At 47.9% G+C, this 22279-nt stretch overlaps 2 protein-coding genes across 2 annotated transcripts in view; both read left to right on the top strand.

Annotated features, from left to right (window-relative positions):
* OBSCN (obscurin, cytoskeletal calmodulin and titin-interacting RhoGEF) overlaps positions 1–2850 on the top strand; it is a 142868-nt gene extending 140018 nt beyond the window's left edge. The window contains exon 94 of the mRNA XM_054171381.1: positions 1315–2850. Coding sequence (XP_054027356.1) covers positions 1315–2794 — 1480 coding nt within the window. The 3' untranslated portion in view covers positions 2795–2850. The remainder of the gene's footprint in view (positions 1–1314) is intronic.
* A 3908-nt stretch (positions 2851–6758) lies between these two features.
* Positions 6759–21665, top strand: LOC104298111 (obscurin). The gene is made up of 8 exons (XM_054171282.1): positions 6759–6786; positions 10818–10941; positions 11844–11977; positions 12295–12407; positions 12962–13130; positions 20046–20091; positions 20636–20713; positions 21557–21665. Exons 1-8 carry the CDS (start codon positions 6759–6761, stop codon positions 21564–21566), a joined length of 702 nt encoding a protein of 233 aa, XP_054027257.1. The 3' UTR covers positions 21567–21665.
* Positions 21666–22279: the final 614 nt, after the last annotated feature.

Genomic DNA, 22279 nt, shown 5'->3' with positions numbered 1-22279 from the left:
AGTGCTCTGGGGAAAAAGAAATCTCACTGTAGTTGATCTAGTCCTGGATTTCACCTCATCTTCTAAGAGAGAGAGTGATGGTGGAAAGAAATGTGTTCTTCTCCCAGTCACCCAGCACCAGGACAAGAGGACACAGCCTCAAGCTGTGCCAGGCTGGATGTTAGGAAGAAGTTCTTCGCAGAAAGAGAGATTGGCCATTGGGATGTGCTGCCCAGGGAGTTGATGGAGTCACCATCACTGGAGGTGTTTAGGAAGAGCCTGGATGGAGTGCTTGGTGCCATGCTTTAGTTGATTAGATGGTGTTGGGTGATAGGTTGGACTCAGTCATCTCGAAGTTATTTTCCAACCTGGTCTATTCTGTTCTATTCTATTCTATTCTGTTCTAAATCTGATCTCCATAGAAGGCAATACCAGTGTCCAAACATGAGAAACTTGGGAAAGGCTACAAGATATCTTGGAGGATTAGCCTTTCATGATGGCTCGAAAAATGGAATGGGAGGAACAGGGTCTCCTTTCACAAAGACTCCTTCCACTCTTCTCTCAGTGCAAGAGCTAGAGGAGAGCTGGCTGGGGAGCAGAGCTGGTGACTTTCAGCCCTACATGGCTGTGACTAGAGGCTGGGGAAGAAAAAGAGAAATGAAAAAGCTATTGTCCAGATTCATAATCCTAGTTCAGGTCATTGCCTTCACCCTTCAGTTAATTCTTTTCAGGGACACCCCACACTCATTTAAAAAGGGCTGCTGCTGCCCCTACTTGAATAAGCAGCACTTTTACATTGACTTTGGTGAAGCCAAAGAGGCTCAGGACGAGGTTGAACTCCTCAAATGTTTGGATAGGGTAGGGTAGGATAGGATAGGATAGGGTGGGATAGGATAGGATAGGATAGGATAGGATAGGATAGGATAGAATAGATCTTTGGGTGAAAGCTCTGTGGGTCCAGGGCAGCACAGGTGGTGGTCAGCACCAGCACATGAGATAGAGCAGCATCCAGGAGAACACTTCTCAGCTGGACATAGTGGTTGTATGTTGATGAGCTCAAGGGGGTTGATGGAGCTGGGGTCCACCTGGGGGCAGGGGCACTGAGGTTGTCCCTGGATGTGCAGGTGAATGGGGCTGGGCATGTGGGGGTGTGTGTGGGGTGTGTATCCCCTCTGAAATGACAACGCTTCGCCGCAAGCTGGAGCGCTCACAAAACTAACCCCCAGCCCCCTAGCACCTAGACCGACCGTGGCATGTGCTGATGGAGTGTGGCTCCCCCCCCAAAAAGAGTTCTCATCTTCCTGCCAACTCCATTCCAACCCTTTCTGTCATCAGAGAGGAAACGATAACCACTGTGGTGAAGAACCCGAGACAAAGGGGAAGGGTTTCTCCTGCACGCTCTCCTTCACGGTCGCCCTCCCGCTCCCCGAGAGCGGAGCCGACTCCAGAGCCGCTGTATGTCTCAAAGATCAGGCAGCCAGTCCACAGATACGAGCAGGAGGCAACACCCAAGTCAGCTGTCCCCATGCTGTTTGTCACAGAACCAGAGGACAGGCAAGGAGCAGCAGCTGGAGCTGTCATCGCAGAGACCAAAGTGGGTGAGGAAAAGCCCAAATGGGTCGAAGTGGAAGAAATAATCGAATTCAAGGTGAAGAAATCACCAAAACCTGCAAGGAAAAGAGGCTCTTCCCCAGCAAAACAAGAAAAAGATGATTCAGGGGTGTTAACGTTCACTTTTCCCAGCCCAAGGCCTGGGCGCTCCCCAGAAGATGACCCAAACACAAACAACTCCAACAATAAGTTGGTGGAACAGTCAAAATCTTTGCCCAGTGATGGTCTCCCTGAAGCTGATATCCAGCCCCTGGTGTATGCAGCTGAGCAGGAAGGAGCCCAAGTCAGCAGCGAAGATAGAAGCTCCCCATGTGGACCGGAGCAACCAGGAAATAATTCATGTATGGATTATGGAACAGAAGGAAAGAGCTTCCCACAGGAGGCAAGTGCTCACCAAGGGTCAGAGGGCTCACCACCACTGCTTGCCTGCAGGGGTGAGCCTTTGGTGTTCAGTATTGAGACAGCTGCTCCAGGCCAGCACGAACTTCTATTCTCATTAGTGAGTCCAGAGGTTGAGGAAGAGGTAGAGGAATTGGATGAATCTTGGCCCGTTGAAGAAGGGGGACCCGAAGTAGTGCAAGATGTCCTCACAGAAGAGGATAATGTCATGATAGTTGATGAACCAGAGGAACTACAGACAGATGACATTAGCACCCGGGAACACAAGATCCTAACCCACAATGGCAAAGTATTGACTTTGGAGGACCTTGAAGATTACGTTCCTGAAGAGGGCGAGACCTACGGGTGTGACGGTCAGAGCCACGCAGCAGAGAAGCCCTGCGAGATCTCCGTGCTCCAGACAGAGATCAATGAGCCCACGGTTGGGAAGCCAGTGCTGCTCAGCCTGGGCAGACCTGTGGTGCCCGAGCCCAGGCAGAGGTTTTTCAGCCAGTTTGAGGAGCACATTCCTGGGGGCGTGTTCGTGTCGGCATCCAGAGTCACCGGCGTGCAATCTGTGGGCCCCTCAAACATCTCTTTCCACGTGAGTGACGCCTGCGTGGCAGGAGTGCATGCAGCCACGGCAGCAGCTGCCCCTGCTCCTTCCTTCACAGTGAAGCCCTCTTTCTGCACCGAAGTCCAGCTCTCAGCAGACAACGGACAGTCGAGCTTTAAAACCGAAGTTTCCACCAGAACCCTCAGCTACGGGACCGTTGGCGAGCCTGTCACCTTGCACATCAGCACAGAAGACCTCTCCCAAAGCTGAGGAGATGCAAGCATCACTTTTAACACAACAGAAAGCAGTGTTTCAGACAAAAAAAACCCCACCAAACCCACACCACAAAAACAAACCCCAAAAACTAAAACTATTGCAAATTGTTGTAGGTGAGAGGACTTGGCGGCAAAGAACTCGAGGTGATGTTGTAGGAGGGAATACCTGCGAGGAAAGTGTGCTTCAAGACACTATGTTGAGCTTTTCCAGTCTTAAAGGGAACATGTCTCTCAGAGGAGTTTGCAGTTTTGAAAGTGGAAGGTGTCCCTGCACATGGTAGGAGGGGTTGGAACTAGATGATCTTTCAAGTCCCTTCCAACCTAAACCAGTCTGTGACTCTAGGATTCTATGGCACCTAAAGGGCAAGGGGCAAGAGGCTGGGGCCATTTATCATTCCATAGCAGAGCAGGGAAGGGAGGTTTAGGAAAAGCCTACAACAGGAATCTCAATGCATAAGTGATTTTTTGTTTGTTTGATTTTTTTTTTTCTTTTCTCCATGAACTCAACAATCCTTTCAAGTGCCAATTTGTGCATCATGGTGTGGCAAGGAGGTGGCAGTGTCCGAGGTTTCCAAGCAGCCTTCAGCAGCCCAGGATAGGAGGATCGTTTCCAGCTAACGTGACCTCCTGTGGCTGTGCGTGCCTGAAGGTCATGAAGCCTCACCACTGCTTTGGCTCTGCCATGCACTTGTGACACCATTCAGCACTCTCAATGTTTCTTCATAAACTTTTCAGTGTCCTGGCTCCATCATTTTAAACTTCTGCCCTGGAATGAGACATACAGAAAACACTGCATTTGCTAGGGACGCAGAGGGCTGCTCAGCCCTTTTGGCTGAAATCCTGATTTGACTGAAGCCAGCGGTGAAAATCCCCCTGGCTTGAGGAAGCAAGGATCTTGCTGCTTGCTTCTGCTTTAAGTAGAGAAAGACCACCTTTAAATGACTGCTGTTTTTCATGTCCACTTCCTAGCTGCCTGAAGGTTTCATGGTGGATGAAACCTACCTGTGGCTTTAGAAACCGTATCTCTTAAAACATAGATTTACTTAAGGTGCAACCAAAGATTAAAGTGCTGCACAAAATTACTGCACCTGCAATTCAATGCTAACATATGCCAGGAACCACAAACGTGGTCCTTGCCAAGAAGTATTACTGGAAGGAATATTCTCCTGCACCTGCCAGTGGTGAAACATTGCTGTTAACAGGTTGATGGCTGAGATCTCCCCTGTGTGCTCCAAGAGACTGACCACTGGGCAAGGCAGCAGGAGCACAAAGAGAGTTTTCAAATGAATAAGCAAAGAGATCTTTACCATAAATGCCTGGTTGGAAAATACATCTGTATAAAATATACTGGGCTGCTTGGAAGCAGTGCCCATTGCAATTGCATCATGTTACTGTAAGCATATATCTGGAGCTGCCTTGATAGAGGTGCTGCCTTCTCTGGAATTCCTCTGAGGCTTGGCAGCAGGAGCGCTGAGTGAGGGGAAAGCTAAGATGCACTGAGCATAGCCCATTCCTGTTGGCTTCACCCAAAATGGATGTTGCACAGACCTTCAACAAGTTTCTCAGCCCTGGAGAGTAATGAGCTTGTGAATCCCAATATTGGTCACAGCTGAAGTCAGCTGGAGTTTGGCATTGATCTCAGTAGGACCAAGCATGGCCCTCTCCGACAGGGATAGGGGTTGAAAAGTCCCAACACCTTGTCCCACCTGAGTTGTGTCATGATAGAAAATGTTTCAGTTTAGATGGTGTAGGGAAAGCAGATTTGGTCAGACACAGATGGATTTTTAACCAGCACAAAGAGAGAGGATTGAATGAGTTTCTGCCTTGGAATTGTATGTGTGATGTTGCCCCAGCGTTTCCCAGCTGAGTGATCTTGTGAAGCTTGTTCTGGAGTCCTCTGGGCAGTATCGCTGCTAACAGGGACTGACTTCCCAAAAACAAAGGTGCTTGTAGAAAAACAAAACATTTTTTTCTCTTCCCATCTGTGGCTGCACCTTGATCATGTGCTGATTGGAAGGAGCATATTGATTTCACAGCCTTTTACTTTCAAGGTTGGTGTGATATCCTGTGCACTACCCTCACCCTACAGAATGCTTTGCCAGTGACGCCATGTGGTGAGAGAAAGCCTCTTTTATGTCATTCTCCCATTTTTTTATACCATCTCCTTGGTTTATACTGTTAGTTTTATAATTAAGCAATATGATGGACATGTATTAGTGCTATTTTATTGTATTTTACTTTGGTCATATATTGCACTGGAAAGCAACAACATACAGCAAACCTCTTTCCTTTTCTATCGGGCCTGCTTCTGATCTCAGTCACTCCAGCCTCAATCTAGAATAATTCCACAGAAGTGGATTCGATTCAGATTTACAAAGGTACTGCTGAGAAAAGAACTTGCTGTAAGGCAGTCCTCAGAAACACCATATCCATCCTAAAGACGTGAAAGAAACGTGGAGGCGCCACCTGTTGTGGTTCGTGCTCTGTTTTGCTAGGTTAAAAGGTTGCAGTTCAGATGGAGGTAGAAGAAATAACTATCCTTTGATTCATTAGCTCAAAGCAATTAACATCTGTTTACATTTCCTTTGGGATTTTAAGGGGGGGAGAAAAAAGAAAGAAAAATCAAAACCAAATCAGTCAAAAAGGCATTAAACAAAAATCCTATGCAGGACTCTGCTCCAAAAAAGGTGAAAGGTTTATGAGAGGTTCATTGCATACACTTGCAGGATATTTTCCTAGAGGTTAAAAATGATGCTTGTATGTGATTAAACTGTGTAGATATCTCATGAGACATGTGGGGATTCACCTCCTGTGGCTGAAATGCTACAGCTGTGTCGAAAACTATTTAACACAAAGAACGTTTGACTCCAATCCCTGCAGGTAAATGGGTTTTAATCAAGTGGAAACTTCAGTTTGCTTGAGGTACAAAAGGGTTAAAAAAAAGGAGAAACACACCCCAAAAAAATCAAAATGAAGATATGCTGTTAGATGCTGAGTTCATATCAATAAATGTCTTGCATCAGCTGTCATTGACCTCCTTGGGTTTCTGTGTTCTTCTCTATTCACTTGGTTGTCCGTCAGCTCATCCACTGATGGCTTCAGTGCATTGACTTCAGCAGAAGCTGGGTTGCCACCCAAGAACCTGAATGCAGTTGAGTTCTGGCTCCCCTTTTGATGGGCAGTTTCAGAAGTGCTGAAAAGGAAGAACTTGTTCTTAGGGATATTTGCAACTCAGATCTGTGAGTCAGTACTTGTGAATGGTGCTCATCCTCTTGGGTCCTTCTTGGACACCGAACTGGAGCTTCACGATCCATGTCAGTCTGGTGTTCCTGCTCTTGCCTCAGGAGATGGGTGGAAAGGTTCATGGCTGAGATTTTAGAAGTAGGACAAAGGCTGTCCATCACTGAGGTGTTAGTTTGACATACCTCAGCTAATATTTAGGCTCCCCAGACTCACAGTGTGTAACCCCCCTGAACAGGGAGGAAAGTGATGGTTATTAACATAACGGGAGAGACTTGTGGGTATATATAACCTGGATATACATTACACCCCTGGATATATTGTTCTCATTGTGAGAGACCAAGAGTGCTTCCTGCCTTTCCAAACAGTTCATTTGTTGGCAGCTGCCCAGCTCATAGGAGAGCACCAGTAGGCAGCAATCCCAACAGGAACACCAGAGAATCAAAATATTTATGTGGAAGAATATTTAAAGGTCTTCTACCCAGCCTAGGGCTGTGTGGGGCACTGTGAGAGCAAAGTTTGCTCTTTGCATCAACAACCCCCCAACTGAAATACTCCCTCTGCTTGGAAGGGCTCAAGGCCAGGCTGGATGGGGCTTTGAGCAACCTGGTCTAGTGGGAGATGTCCCTGCTTGTGGAAAGGGGGGTTGGAACTAGGTGATCTTTAAGGCCTCTTCCAATCCATACCACTCTGTGATGCTCTGATAACCACTATGCCACATGTGGAGACATGGAAAACAGAAATCAGGTGAGAAGTCTGCAAAGGGGGCTGATCCAAACACAACGTTCAGCTTTACCTGCTGAGGTCTGGCATGTACATTTACTCTTTTAAGGCTGGCAAAGGAGCAGAATCAAAAGAGCCTCAGGACGTGCTCCAGTGCCAGCGACACTAATCAAGTCAGGGTCATTTGTGTGCCAACTGCTCGTGGTTTTATTTCAGCACACGATTGTTTGAGTCTGCAGCCTTGCTTGGCAAGCTCTCCCATCATGAACATGATGAATGGTTTTAATCTGACATGCACTTTGTCTGCATTTATGGTTACCTGAGGGGTTTCCTGGCTACCATCTGTCCTTTTGTAGTGCCTCTTCAAGATGTGAGGAAGGAGACTGGGTGAGATGAGCTGCTGAGGTCCTATAGTCCCATCTTAGCCTAGCTTCTTCTGCCAGCACTGAGTGGGGATGAGACCATGGTATTTGTCTCCTGGGTGGCCATTCTGCAAAGACAGAAGCTTGAAAATCCATTTTTCTCTGTGGAAACCTTTTGTTCCTTGAGGCAGGAGTTCTACCCCCCTGTGTATCATGCTTCCCTATGCACAACTGCACTACTGTACAGGGCAGGTGATTTTGCTTCTAGAGTATCTTGCAAAGGCTTAGTCCAGTGCAAATTTTAAAGCCTCAGGTGCCCCAAAGCTCAGTGAGAACATTCAGACATTGTAATATAGGACAAACACATCACTCTAGAGCAAGGAGGAGCTTGTCTGCCATCATCTCAGCCTTATAGACTCAGGAAGCAGGACAGACCTCTCTTCTCCAGCATCCCTGTACCTGCTAGTGAGCAGGCTAGTACCTGCTCACTCTCCTCCTCCCCTGTGAGCAGGGAATGTTGTCCTTGCACACGGGGTCTGTACTGGTGCAGGGAGTCACTGCTGGGTTCCTTTGACTGATCTTAACAAGGATGTTTTTGACAGATGAGCCAGTGTAAGGCTGAGCTGGGAGATGGAGCCTTTGTCCTACTGTCTGGAGAGTCTGAATGTGTGAGCAGTGTGGCACAGTGTCCCCAGCCTGGTGAGATATGTCTTCCCAAAGCCTGTTCTGTCAGCCTTCTTATTTTAAGTCTTAGCTATGTTCCCCTTGCTGGAGCGACCAGTTCTGCATCAGCTCTCTACTCTAGAAGGGGAAAACCATACCACTGAAGTATTTCCATGGGTTGGCTGCTGCTGCTGTTTTCCTGTTACCCTGGAGAGAGAAAAGCTGTTCTTCTTGTCTGTAGGAATGACTTCCTCACAGCCAGAGATGGAGACTTCTGTCCAGGCCTCGCTTCAGCGTGCTGATAAAGAGATCAAGACAGCTCTAAGGAAGCTCATGGACTCGGCATCACTCCTGGTGACTCTTCCCCCAGGCATGCAAGGAGGAGCTGATGGCCTTGGCCTTTATGGGTCCATTCCTTCAGAGCACTCAGAAAGAGCAGCCAGGTCCTCTGTGCTAGTTCATGAAGCCAGTACCCAAACCCAGGCTGCTGGAGGGCATGGTAGGTTTGGTGTGAGTCTGGAAGATGTCCCATGGGAGTCAAGAGAGATAAAAATATTCAATACATCAATAATGATATTTTTTTCCCTTAATTTTGTGTTTTGTTGGGGTTTTCTTGAGCAACTGAAGATTAAGAGGACATTCAGACCCAAAGCAACATGGAGCTGTGGGTTGGGATTAGGCTGACCACAAGTTTGGGCAGATCTTTCTGAAAACAGGAGGTGCTTGGAAACTGTGTCTAGGTTCATCACCTGCCAGAAATGGAGGGATGGGATTTACTCCACCTTGGAGCTTTTGACCTGGACTGTGGTTGTTTTGGGTGGAGAGGTGGGGTGGGATCCCTCCTTTACATTTCTGGAAGTCATTTGTGGTTTGGGGTTTGTTTTTCCATTTGGAATGGGTAAAGGAGGTTGATTTTCTGTTATTGTTGGCCATAAACAAGCTGGAAGTGTGTTTAGCACTCCTGTGTCAACTGTCAGAGGCTTTCTAAGACACTGAGTGCATCACTTTCACCTTTCTACCAGCCTTGGTAGCCCCTTAGCAGTTTACATGTGATTCAAAGCCATGAAGTGTGGGACTGTGTCTTGCTAGTAGGAGAAGTCTTCTGTCTCTGCTTTGTTTTTACTGTGAATAAGAGGCAACCCTTCCACTCTTCCTTCTGCTTCTGCCATAACAACTTGTGTAAGCTGCCTCTGTGTCAGGTCAGACTAACTGTCCTCCAGCAGTACTAACTTTAAAAGGATAATGTCAAATAGCCCTCAGCCCTTAACCTCCAGGTGCTGTTTAAAGGAAAAAAAGATATTCCTGTCTTAACTTTAAGAAGGACAGAAACATTTCACAGGATGCCAGGGGTTGGAAGGGGCCAAAAGAGATCATCAAGTCCAACCCCCCTGCCAGAGGAGGACCATACAATCTAGCTCAGGTCACACAGGAACACATCCAGATGGGTCTTGAAAGTCTCCAGAGAAGGAGACTCCACAACCCCTCTGGGCAGCCTGCTCCAGTGCTCTGTGACCCTTACAGTAAAGAAATCCCTCCTTGTGTTGAGTTTCATGGAATCAGACCCAAAATTTAAACATGACAGGATTTTAAACCCTTTCCCCCCATTTCTAATAGAAAATACTCTTAGAGTGATCCTCTGATGAAGCAGGATGACTCAAAATTCTTATGCAAATAAGTGAACCAGCAGAGCATTGCCTTAGTCTCAGCTACAGAGACAACAGAGCAGTGAATGAGATGGGTTTGCTGTCCTTTCACCTGAGAAAACTAAATGTGTTAGTAACATGAGAAATGGTTTTTATCAGGTGGAGGCTTGACAGCTTCACATGCTCTGAACGAAAACAAGGCAAGTCTTTCAATAGCGCTGGCAGTGGCAAAGCAGAATCCCACCTGCCTGGGATCTCTGCCCCTGCCAGGAATGCCTTGACTAACCATGCTTCCCACCCCAAGAGAGCTAATTTCTGTCATTTCTAGAAAACCAGCCAACACCAAGCATCCCTTGAGTGCTCCTCAAAAAGGCTCTTCCCAGTGGGGAGAAGATTGAACCTTTTCTCCTCAGATGGTGGTCAGTACCAAAAGACAATCAGGCACTTGGGGAATGGCAGAGCAAGCCAGTTTTGGAGGATGTATCTGAGTGCATAATTCATAATAAAAGCTGAACAATGCCCAAAGTGTCATCAAGCTGCACCACCTTTGTTTCCTTGTTCCTGTAAGCCCCAGATGTCAAATCTTGTTCCGGTGTAGCTGGGATTTGTGCAGGGACATTTCCAAAGAGCCCAACAGAGATGCACCGTCGCTGATGTTAGAACATCAGCAGGTCCTCCATATTAGCATACCTCAACACTACCTGCATATGAACTGTAGCCCCAGCCAGGGCCTGCCTTGACCACCAGTTTGCAGTAAGCTCACTCATGTCTCTGATGCTGTCTGTGATTGCACCAATGAGCCACGAACTACTCCTGTAACACAAAGTTTAATCAAAGCACTCATGTGCATGAAGCTAACACTGGACATCTGTGGAGGTGCTGAGGGACATGGTTGAGGGACATGGTTTAGGGGTAGACTTGGCAGTGATGAGCTAATGGTTGGGCTCAATGATCTGAGAGGTCTCTTCCAACCTAAATGATTCTATGATTTCATCATAGCCCGGAGCTGGAACTCAAACATCTCCTGTAAGGGATGTATTGAACTCACACTGTCCTTCCAGTCATCCTATTTCTTCCTGTCCCTACTGACCACCTCTCCTGTTTTTGTCTCTGTGTGCTTCCCTACAGCAAAATTAGTTTTGCCCAGCCAGCAGTGTGACATCATTCAGTCTCTGTGATGCTATCCAAGCCCTTTGCTTCATATGACTGTCTCATATGTGTGATATGGGCCAAACTCTCCTCTTAGCTTCAGTGACTGCACTCAGCTCAGGCCAGGTGGACTTTGTTCTGACACAAAGCAGACTACAGATGGCCCCAAAGGTTTGCTTTGGGTTTCAGATGTGCTGTCACAGGTGATGTGTCTAACTTGCCCTATTTCTGCTGCCAGAGAAAGCACAAAGGCAGATTCCAGATGAAGAACCAAGGGTGCCAACAGCCAGCCCTAGGCTTTCCCGTGAAGAAAGAGCAGCTGGAGATGACAGCACTCAGGAGCGCACTGTTCCTATAACCAGGTAAACCCCAGCTCAACAGACAGATCTCACAGAGTCACAGAATGCTTTGTGTTGGAAGAGACCTTAAACAATCATTTAGTTCCACCCCTGCTGCAGGGGCCCCTGGGCAGGGACACCTTCTGCTAGAGCAGGTTGCTCCAAGCCCCATCCAACCTGGCGCCGAACACTTCCACTTCCAAAGGACTCTGATGCAAGAGAGCAATTTCATGGTGTGGGGGAAGCAGGTGGGGGCTTGAAGTGATTCTTGTAGGTTTGTTGTTAGTTTTAGAATCCTGTTCACACAGGCATCGTGCAAGAAAGATAGAAAAGCTTGGAGGGAATCCCCCCCAGAAAACCCCAAATTATTCTTGTTTTAATTGTAAGAAAGACATTGAGTTGCTAGAGTGTCTCTAGAGAAAGACAACAAAGCTGGTGAAGGGTTTGGAGAAGAAGTCTTATGAGAAGCAGCTGAGGGGAGTGGGGTTCTTTGCTCTGGAGAAGAGGAGGCTGAGAGGAGACCTCATTGCTCTCTACAACTACCTGAAAGGAGGATGGGGTGAGGTGGGGGTTGGTCTCTTCTCCTTAGTATCAGGTGTTAGAATGAGAGGAGGTGGCTCTGAAATTGTGCCAGGGAAGATTATGAGGGAAAAAATTCTTGCCTGAAATAGTGGTCAGGGATTGGAAGAGGTTGCCCAGGGAGGTGGTGGGGTCACCATCTCTGGAGGTGTTCAAGAAATGCGTGGATATGGCACTCTGGGACATGGTTTAATGGCCATGGGGGTCCTAGGTTGGACTCAGTGATCTTAGAGGTCTTTTCCAACCAAAGCAATTCTACAAGTACAGAACAATGGCAGGGTGCAATCCCCTGTCCCTGTAGTTGTATTTAATTATGTAATGACCTTTTCTCTTGGGCTTCATTAAAGCACATCACCAGCCCCGGGGGCAGGAGATTGGTACAGAAGAGAAGGAGATGTGGTCTGGGATGTACACAGTGAAGTTTATATTGAGACTACAGAAAGAACTCGTGTGTATAAGACTGAAGAGAAGACCCCAGCAAGTAAGGGAGAACCTTGTTTCCATTTCCCCTGTCTTCCCATGGTTGTCTTTGTCTTCTCTGTCGGTGTTCTTTTGAGTACTTCCATTCCTTGAGTAGCAACTGTTAATTAAACAGAAAGTGTAAGAGAGAAGCATGAAGATAAGAAGCTTAAAAGTAATGCTTGTATAAGGAAACCCAACCACACTGCTGTGGTATCTCCTGACTTGACATTAAGCCAATGATCATCCTAAATGGCCAGTCCTAAAAATCCCCTTTGAGTCACTCCACCTCATAAAGTCCTGGCCCTGTGCACACAGCAAACTCTTGTGTCTCACCAGGTCCTCCCTACATGCAAGTGACGATAGAGGACGTGCAGGTGAATTGTGGGGAGCGTGCCAAGTTTCAGGCAGTCATTGAAGGAACCCCTCAGCCAACTGTTTTGTGGTTTAAGGTAAGCACAGATTTTCCCCTGGATGAGAGAGAGCCCCATAGCAAGGACTTCTGTGGGGAATTCCTTCTGCTCTTTCATCTACACTGGTTCTGGGTCCCATCTATAGATTTTGTTGCAACCACCTCCCATGCATCTCACTTTGTGTTGGCTCCAGTGTCACTGTGGCAAACCTTCACAATGCACACACTCCTCCTGTCCCTTTATTTGGAGCATTTGTGAATATATTAAGCAGCACAAGTGCCTAACCAAGCTGGAGACCAGGCAGGAGCCCTGGGCTCACTGCTCAGGCATGGCGTGCTGGGAGAGCCAAAGAATAAACCCCACAGCCCTGGTGCCCCTCCCAGTCCTCCTGTGAATAGGTTATGGAACAAAAGATTGTTGGGTAATGTGGAAACAGGGAGACATGGAGGCCTTCTTCAGCCAGCATTTTTCAGTGAGGTCTGTTTGCTTTAAGATAGCTGTGGTCCTGTGCCTCATTTTGTGAGGAGAAGCAGCCTCTGTTTTCACGTTGGGGTTTATTTCCCAGTGCCAAAAATGTCCTTTCATTCTTTCAGGGCACTTCATTGCTGACAGACAGCAACAGGGTCCATCAAGGGAAGGAAGGAACAACATATTTCTTAGTTGTGGACAATGCTGTCTCAGAAGATGGTGGAGTTTATACCTGTGTTGCCAAAAATGCAGGAGGGGAGGTTTTGTGCAAGGCAGAGCTGGTTGTGCGTGAAGGTAATGTTGTGCTGTCAGCTGCTGGAATTGCTTCCACAGCCATTGCAATGTGTACTCTCTTGTGCTCACCTTCTGGTACCCATAAGGTATCTGTTCTGCATTCCTGTGTAGCTTTTGTGTGTTTCCAGCATGGCAGCATCCAGTGTAAGAGCAAGTGACCTAATGGCCTGCAGTCATACATAGGCAAATGAGAGTTTTGTTTCCCCTTTCTTCATACACGTGATGAACTGGCATGGAAATGTGAGGCCATTTCCTCTCATTCCATCACCTGACACAAGGGAGAGTAAACTGACCCCCAGCTCACTCCAACCTCCTTTCAGGTAGTGGTAGAAAGCAATGAAGTCTCCCCCCAGCCTCCTCTTCTCCAGACTAAAGCTGCATCCCCGAAGCTTCTCTCATCAAACAGCTCCACTGCATTCTGTGCAGAAGTTTAGAGCCCCCCTGTAATTCTTCAGGCCTTATATTGTCCTGTAATGACTTTGCATGTTCCCAGTGAGGCACTATTGTCTGAATGTTAACACTGATATTCTCCTTCATTCCCAAAGCTAAGAAAGACCAAGAGGCAAAGAAAGTGGCCACCAGGAGAAAGCTTCATTCCCTTTATGAGGTTAAGCAGGAGATTGGAAGGTAAATGAATTCCCTAACTTCACAGAACCATAGAATCATCTTGGAGATCATCAAGTCCAACCAGTAACTAACTCTACAAAGCCTGGTGCTAAACCACATCCCTCAGCACCACATCTCTGCAGCTCTTAAATCCCTGCAGGGACAGGCATTTGACCACCTCCCTGGGGAGCTTGTTCCAGGGTTTGAGAACAGTTCCAGTGAAGAAGTTTGTTTTAATATTCAGTCTAAACCTCCCCTGGTGCAACTTGAGACCATTTCCTCTTGTCCTATCACTTGAGACTTGACCCCACCTCACTACAACCACCTTGGGAGCTGTAGAGAGTGAGAAGGTGTGGAGAAGAGCTTCAAGCTCAAGAGCCATTAATTCTTTCTCTTCAAACCCAACAAGAAGGTCTCCCCTCTGCCTCCTTTTCTCCAGAAGTAACTTCTGGAGAATATCTCCTTCCCCATCTGAGCTGCTGAGCATGTGTAACCAGGAGCAGAGGTGGGGCTGGCTATGGAAAGGCCTGAAAAGATCGAAGTGCTGGTAGAAGTGGGAGATCATCCTATTGAGGTGTGCTGGAAACCTTTCCCTGAGGTTTCTGACAGAGGATGGGGAGAGCCCATGCAGCACATAGGTCCAGGTAGCTCCAACCAGAAAAAATCCCAGCCAGAGGCCGGCAGGACAGGTGCCCACGTTTGACATCTTGGCAACGGGCATCACAAGCAGCGTGTCCATCCCAGGGATCCAAGAGCATCAGCCTTTGTCTGCTCAAGGCTGTAGCCCCCGAATGAGCTCCAACTCGGCAAATGAAGCTAATTCGCTCCTTAATTTTAGAGACAGCCAGGAGAGGGCAACAGCACCCCGCAGACAGGAAAATGAGCTGCCTGTTGTTGGAGAGCTTAAGCCTTGAGGAGCAGCAGGGAGCTGTCAAAGCCTGGGACACGGAAAGGTCTACACCTGCTGCGCAGAGGGCTTCGAACCAAGCTCTGAGCAGGGCTTCTCCTTTGATTTTGACGCAGGGGCTGCTTCAGCTTTGTGAAACGAGTTGTGCACAAGGGGAACAGGGTCTCTTGTGCCGCCAAGTTCATTCCTCTGCGAAGCAAAACAAAGGCTCGAGCTCACCAGGAGAGGGACATCCTGGCCTCGCTGTCCCACGACAGGATCACCAGGCTCCTGGATCACTTTGAAACGAGGAAAACGCTGATTTTGATCCTGGAGCTGTATCCTTTCATAGAATCAACAAGGTTGGAAAAGACCTCAGAGATCATCAAGTCAAACCTAGCCTAACATCTCAGAACTAACCCATGGCTTCAGTGCCACGTCCAAGCCTTTTTTGAATACCTCCAGGGATGGTGACTCCACACCAGGAGTGATACCATGCTCTTGCTTGTAGGGAGCATGACAGGATCACAGGATATCAGGGGTTGGAAGGGACCTCCAGAGATCATTGAGTCCAACCCCCCCCCCACCAGAGAAGGACTGTAGAATCTATCTCAGGTCACAGAGGAATGCATCCAGATGGGTCTTGAAAGTCTCCAGAGAAGGAGATTGCACAACCTCTCTGGGCAGCCTGCTCCAGGGCTCTGTTACCCTCACAGGGAAGAAGTTCCTCCTCATGTTGAGGTGGAACCTCCTGTGCTGGAGTTTATATCCATTGCCCCTTGTTCTACCACAGGGTGCAGCTGAGCAGAGCCTGTCCCCTCCCTCCTGACCCCCAGCCCTCAGATAGTTATAAATATTTCTTCAATCCCCTCTCAGTCTTCTCTTCTGCAGACTAAAAAGCCCCAGGGCTCTCAGCCTCTCCTCCTAGGGCAGGACAGGAGCACAGGTTCAGAGAAGCCTAATCCAGCAAGAAAGACATTGGTGCAGCAGAGACTGCACTGAATTACTTGCAGATCACGTTGTCTGAGATCACCTCCCAAATCCTGCTGCTACCTGGACAGAGGTGGTGACAAAGTGAAAAACCAGCTTGTAGCTGTAGTTCTGTTTGCCCTTAATGCTCCTGGCAGATGCTCCAACGAAGAGCTCCTTGACCGCCTGTTCAAGAAGAGCGTCGTCACTGAAGCAGAGGTAATCTGCCTGCCTCAGCTGAAAACCCAGAGCTGGTGGCTGCCACCAGAGCACCTTCCAGCTGCATTTTGCTTTGAGGACTGTCTGTGATCAGTTGGTAATCTGTCAAAACAGAATCAGCCCTTACAATGTGTTCCCAGCAGCTTTCACTGCTTAGCTGGCTCTTTTTCTGAGAGGGTTTTGACCACCAGCATTGCATTCAGCCCCATACAGATGCTCTTTGCTCTGCTATCATCCCTTCCTTGCTGTCTGTCACCTGCAGCTCCTGTATCTTCACTTGTTTAATGAAACTTTATGCCCTCTTCACAAGTGTACTCCCAGCCACTCCTTTGCAGTCTCCAAACCAAGGGCTGAACCCTACAGTTTCTGAGGTTGTTTTTTGAGATCCTTAGTGCTCCTCCAAGCTCAAAACGTTTCACATCTCCCAGCTAGCAGGCAGATGTCCCATAGCTATTGCTAAAATGGATTGTTCTTTGGGGTGCTCAGGGATGAACATCAAAGAATCATAGAATGGTTTGGTTTGGAAGGGACCTTAAAGATCATCTAGTTCCAACCAACCCAGCATGGGCAAGGACACCTTCCACTAGGTCAGGTTGCTCAAGGCCTTGTCACAGAATCACAGAATCACCAAGGTTGGAAGAGACCTCAAAGATCATCAAGTCCAACCTGTCACCACAGATCCCATGAATAAACCATGGCACCAAGTGCCACGTCCAATCCCCTCTGGAACACCTCCAGGGACGGTGACTCCACCACCTCCCTGGGCAGCACATTCCAATGGCTAACAACTCTCTCTGGGAAGAACTTTCTCTTCACCTCCAGCCTAAACTTCCCCTGGTGCAGCTTGAGACTGTGTCCTCTTGTTCTGGTGCTGGGTGCCTGGGAGAAGAGACCAACCCCCACCTGGCTACAACCTCCCTTCAGGTAGCTGTAGAGAGCAAGAAGGTCTCCCCTGAGCCTCCTCTTCTCCAGGCTAAGCAACCCCAGCTCCCTCAGCCTCTCCTTGTAGGGCTTGTGCTCGAGGCCTCTCACCCAACCTGCCCTTGAAGTTAAGTAGTTCAGGAAGTTCACTCTAGCCCTATTTCTAGTTCAGCCTCTCCCTCTCTCACAGATTAAAAATACTGGTGGAATCAGGGACTTCCTTCCTTACTACTAATGTTCAATACTTGTCATCAATTCCATTTTTTCAGGTCAAATTGTATATCAGGCAAATTTTGGAAGGCATCAAATATCTTCATGAGAACAACATCCTTCATCTGGATATTAAGGTAACATACAATGGCAGGCCTAGCTTATCACAGCCTCTCTTCAAATTATCCTTGCAACTAAAAATCTTGCCTGATTTCAAGAAAAAGAAACCAATCCTCCTTTTAATTTTGTTTCCTTTGCTAGCCACTGAACATCCTCATGGTTTATCCTGAAAGGGAAGATCTTAAGCTCTGTGACTTTGGATTTGCTCAGAAGATCACCCCCTTGGAGCCTCAGTACAGCAAATATGGATCTCCAGAGTTTGTTGCCCCAGAAATTGTTTCTCTCTCCCCAGTGTCAAGAGCCACTGATGTCTGGTAACCTCTCATCTTTCTAAAGAGCCTTTTGCCTCAGCTGCCCTCAATTTCCATTTACTGTTAATAAGTAAATGGAGCAGTGATGATAAACCGAGAGTGAACGCTGAGAGCCCGAACCCCATCAGGGCTCTTTAAAGCTCCTTCTGTCTGTTTTATTCAACCCTAATTGAGCTCTGACAGCTAATGAATGCAAAGGAGCATCTCAGAGAAGATGATCTTCATTAGAGGCAGCAGCTAGGGAGGGTGATCCTAAGGGGGCTTTCTAGAAAAGGCAAACAAACCTCCTCTTCTCTGTTTGTGCTTTCAAAGTGAGGAATGAGTTGATGATTATTTTTTAACATGCTAAAAGGAGGGAAAAAATTGAAGGTGGAGAGCAGCAGCTCTTGGGATTTGTTTTCTTTGGAAAGAGGAGGAGAAGAAAGAGATCCTACTGTTCCAGGGTGTCTAGTGGCAGACAGAGGGACTGTGTGATGGACAAGTGGTGATGAACACCTGACATTCTGTTCCCTCTCTCCTCAGGGCTGTTGGAGTCATCACATATTTAAGGTAAAGAGAGCTTCTTGGAAACACTCACTTGTTCCTTTGTCAGTCAGGGCCCTCCAGTACCTTCTGTGAGGATTCTGAGTGAAGCACTGAGTCCTTCTATAATGAGGGCTATTTCTGGTGTGGTTTTCTTCTTTACTCACTCTTTCCTGCTTGCCCAGGGCTTTGGTTGTTTTCCCTGCCCTGTTGTCCCTGACCTGAAAGCTGCTCTCCTTTTAGTTAGCAATGAGAGTGGTGGAAGAGGTTAAGCCTCCTCCTTGCTCCTACTGTAGCTGTTCCAAATCAAACCCTTTGATATGGGGATAAATAATTCAGTTAAGTGCCATGTGATGCTGGGTTGAAAGATGCTCTGCTGGTGGATGCATTGCTCACAAGCACTGCAAGTCCTTCACACATGGAGATGGAGTCCCTCAAGCATTTTGTGCCCCATGTGAGCATTTGCTCTTCTGTCATCTGAAGAGCAGACAGAAGTCTAAAGCCTGTCTGCTTTTGTTTCATGTTCAATAAATCAGCCTAACATGCAAGTCTCCATTTGCTGGGGAGAATGACAGAGGAACCCTGCTCAATATCCAGAAGGGGGAAATTTCATGGACCATTCCTGACGTTGTTCACTTGAGTGAAGATGCAAAGGACTTCATGCAAGGGATCCTGCGGCAGAACCCCAAGTGAGTGCGCCGCGTTTGCGCTTCCTAGAGCCAAGACCTTGGTGTCTCAGCAGGCAGATCTCAGCTCATTAGGGCTGCACTTACTTTGAAAACCAGAAAACCAAGGGAAGTGTGGTGTGCTGTGCTCTAATTCTTCTTGATTGTTCCCCATTATGCCAAATGGGCTTGTTCCTGGCACGGTGATGCCCTCATTCCCTGACTCCTCCAGGCAGATGAGTTTCTAAACTGACAAAGAGAAGTGGGCAGAGCAAGGACTGGAACAGAGAGAGTTTTATGAGAATTAAATAATGTTTACCACATCCATTAAGCAGTCTCAAGTACAAAAGGTGACTGGAAGGCATGTTAGCAGGCACTTGCTTTTGAATTTCATTTCTGTTCTGTCTGCCTGCTGCCAAAGCTGTTTTTCCTCTGACCACCTACAGAGCCAAAGTCATTCTTAGGGCTGCTCTCCTGCCCTTGAGCAGGCTCCCTACAGAGTGCCATGGGGTCTTCCCAAGGATCTGCAGGGTTTGGCAGACCGGAAAAGGAGGATTGCTTCACCTGAAGGGCAGGAAACCTTTCAACCTTGGGTTGAAAGCCTCTTTCTGTTTTGTTTGTCAGCTACAAGACAGCAGCCTAGATAACAGCAGTATCAACAGCCCAGTGACAATACAGGCTGGGGGATGATGGGGTTGAGAGGAGCCCTGTGGAGAAGACTTGGGGGTGTTGGTAACTGAAAAGCTGGACAAGATCTGGCAGCATAGGGTCACAGCCCTGAACCAGCTATATCCTGGGCTGATCTCCAGCAGGATGGGCAGCAGGTGGAGGAAGGGGATTCTGCCCCTCTGCTCTGGTGAGACCCCCATCTGCAGTGCTGGGGCCAGCTCTGGAGTCCTCAGCATTAGAAAGACACAGACCTGCTGCAGTGAGGCCAGAGGAGGCCACAACAATAGTCAAAGGGCTGGAAGCCCTCTGCTGTGAGGCCAGGCTGAAAAAGTTTGGGTTGTTCACCCTGGACAAGAGAAGGCTCCAGGGAGACCTTCTGGTGGCCTTTCAGTACTTAAAGGGGGCCATCAGAGAGCTGGGGACAGACATTTCAGCAGGGCTTGTTTTGACAGGACAAAAGGTGATGGATTTAGAGAGATTTAGTGAGATTTAGATATAAAGAAGACAGTTTTTACACTGAGGGTGGTGAGGCCCTGGCTTGGGTTGCTCAGAGGTGGTAGATGCCCCATCCCTGGAACAGTTCCAGGTCAGGTTGGTTGGGGCTCTGAGCAACCTGCTCTAGTTGAAGATATCCCTGCTGACTGCAGGAGGGTTGGACTAGATGACCTTTAAAGGTCCTTTCCAACCCAAACCATTCCATGACTCCATGCACTGAAGTATGTCTTTGTGTCCCTGTGAAGCAGGCACCTTCAGAAAGACCCTGTGGTTGCTATCAGAAGTGGCTTGCTACTAACCCAGTGATCTTTTCTCTTCTCAGAGACAGGCCCAGTGCTTTGGATTGTCTTTCCCACAAGTGGTTCATGGTAAGTTTGTCCTGCTTCTTTATTAGTCAAATGGGAAGAGACTTTTGTGGGGGCAGCTTGCAAAGCTGCTTGGAGTTATTTGCTGGTTGATATTTTTCCTGTTGGTCTCCTACTTTCTGTCCTAGAGAGGAGCTCAGACATGGCTCTCCAGAAAGTGGAGACCCATTGGTGTTTACATGCCAGGATACCTTTCCTTTCAAAAGATAAAGGTTACCACTGACTTGAGAAGAGCCAACATGTCTGGATGGAAAGTGTGGCTTTGCAGAGCAAAGCTATGGCTGATACTCTGATGCCTTAACTTGCTAGGGAAAAGAGCTAAACATGAACCAACAAGATAAACAGGAGTTTAATGCCATGCATTGAACAGGGCTTGCTTTTGTCAGTGAAAAGCTGAGACTTCCTCACAAAGGGGCTGTAGCCTTTGGTCTGTTGGAACTTTCCTAAATGAAACTTCTGGGAGGAGGGAATCCTTTAAAGCAAAACCAAACCCCAAACCAAACAGCTTCTCTGGAATTGATGTTTTTCCTCTCCTTCCACCTGGCAGCATAATGTCCCCCTTGAAGCAGCTCATTTCATTAATACCAAGCAGCTCAAGTTCATTGTGGCTCGGAGCAAGTGGCAGGTGAGTTGGTCTTAATCTATGCTGAGTTGTTCACTTACATAGATAGAGATTTGTAGTTACATTTGCATCCTTTAGCATCCTGGTTGGGACAGTGAGAACAGCAGAGATCTCAGCTTGGTTATGGATGGAAAACAAGCCCAGGAGGGAGGGGTTGATGGATTCTAGACTTCTGGTGCTTGGAATCATCTGGTCTAATGCAGGTGCACTCTAGGTACCCTGGGCTGCCTTTGCAGTTGATGCTGGGTTATAGACAGGACCCAGGAAGATTCCTTTATTCCTGAAGTTCTCTGACATAATCAGATTGATTGCATTCTGAAGATGCCTGTTCCTCTCTGTGGCAGTGCCCAGGAGAGGGGAGCTGCTCAGCTTCAGCTGCAAGTTCACACAGGCCAGAAGTTAAAGCAGGTGAATCCTACCTCCTACAGTCTGGTAGGGTCCTCCCTTGGCCTAAGTCACTGTTGGTTGGTTGTACTGCAGTCAGTGGATTTAAGGCCATTTATCCCAGCTAGGCTCTCCTCTGATGTCTGCCATTAAAAACTCCTTTTTGATTTGCTTTGAGTGGACAGGTTGCCTTTGAAAATCTCAAGCAGGGTCCTGCTTCCCAATTCACAACAGCAAGTAAGTCCCATGAAGTCCATATGGTTTCACCTCTGTGAAGGTGAGGAGAAGAAGAACACTTGGAGAGCAAATGAGCTCTGGAGTGAGGATATGTAGCAGAGGGTGGCAAGGTGTCATTAAATCAGGAGGTGTGGAATTTAAGAGCACAGAAGTTCAGTTTGGTTTGCTTGCATTACTGTTCTCCTACCACATTCCCATCTGATTGTGCTGCATTTTGCTCTTCAGCGCTCTCTGATGTGCTATAAATCCATCCTGGTGATGAGGTCTATCCCAGAAATCCTGGAGAGGACTCATGACAACACCTCCCTGGCCATCTCCCGACATCTCATTGAAGAGAGCACGTCCTCCAGTACCAGTGGCTCCTCTTCAGACAATGAGAACTCTCACTTCCCCAAGAAGAGGCACTTTGGCTCCACACCTGAACTGCATTTGTCTGTATTTGATGCACCAAGCCATCAGGAGCCTCCACAGCACGCCAGTGAAGAGGAGAAGCGCTCCAAAATCCCAGTCCCCCCGGTAAAACCCATGAGAAGGAAGTACGCTGCAGCGAAAGCTGAGGTGGGGGACAAATCACCTACAGAAACCAAGGAGTTCATGGAAAGTATCTTAAAGGAGAAGGAGGAGAAAGTCCACCCCAGACTTGGAGATGAGAGAGGGGAGCAGTCCCAGAGAAGCAGTGCTGCTGAGCCATCCACATCACATCTGTGCCGGAAAGAAGAACCAGGCACGGTTTTATCCGAGAAGGACAGGACTGAGACGCCTGGGGATGGGACAGACAAGCCACCTGTCTTTGTTCCTAGACAGAGTGTCATCAAAAGCACTTTCTACAGCCAAGCAGCTGAGATACCTGCAAAAGGCCCTTCCTCACCAGGCAGGGAGTTCAGGAGGCACTTGGACAGAGCCAGGAGGACTTTCCGGAAAGCTGGATATTCCAAGGTGCCTCTCAGT

Source organism: Dryobates pubescens, chromosome 21 (genome assembly GCF_014839835.1).
Source record: "Dryobates pubescens isolate bDryPub1 chromosome 21, bDryPub1.pri, whole genome shotgun sequence".
Taxonomy (NCBI): domain Eukaryota; kingdom Metazoa; phylum Chordata; class Aves; order Piciformes; family Picidae; genus Dryobates; species Dryobates pubescens.
The sequence above is the reverse complement of the archived record's forward strand: the minus strand, read 5'-3'. Positions and strand labels throughout refer to the sequence as shown.

Excerpts from the sequence above, each read along its gene's own strand:
- LOC104298111 (XM_054171282.1), top strand. The coding sequence starts at position 6,759 with ATGTGGAGACATGGAAAACAGAAATCAG. Across the intron at positions 12,408-12,961 it reads CAACTGTTTTGTGGTTTAAG|GGCACTTCATTGCTGACAGA; the intron begins GTAAGCACAGAT and ends TCATTCTTTCAG. Across the intron at positions 13,131-20,045 it reads AGAGCTGGTTGTGCGTGAAG|AGACAGGCCCAGTGCTTTGG; the intron begins GTAATGTTGTGC and ends TTCTCTTCTCAG.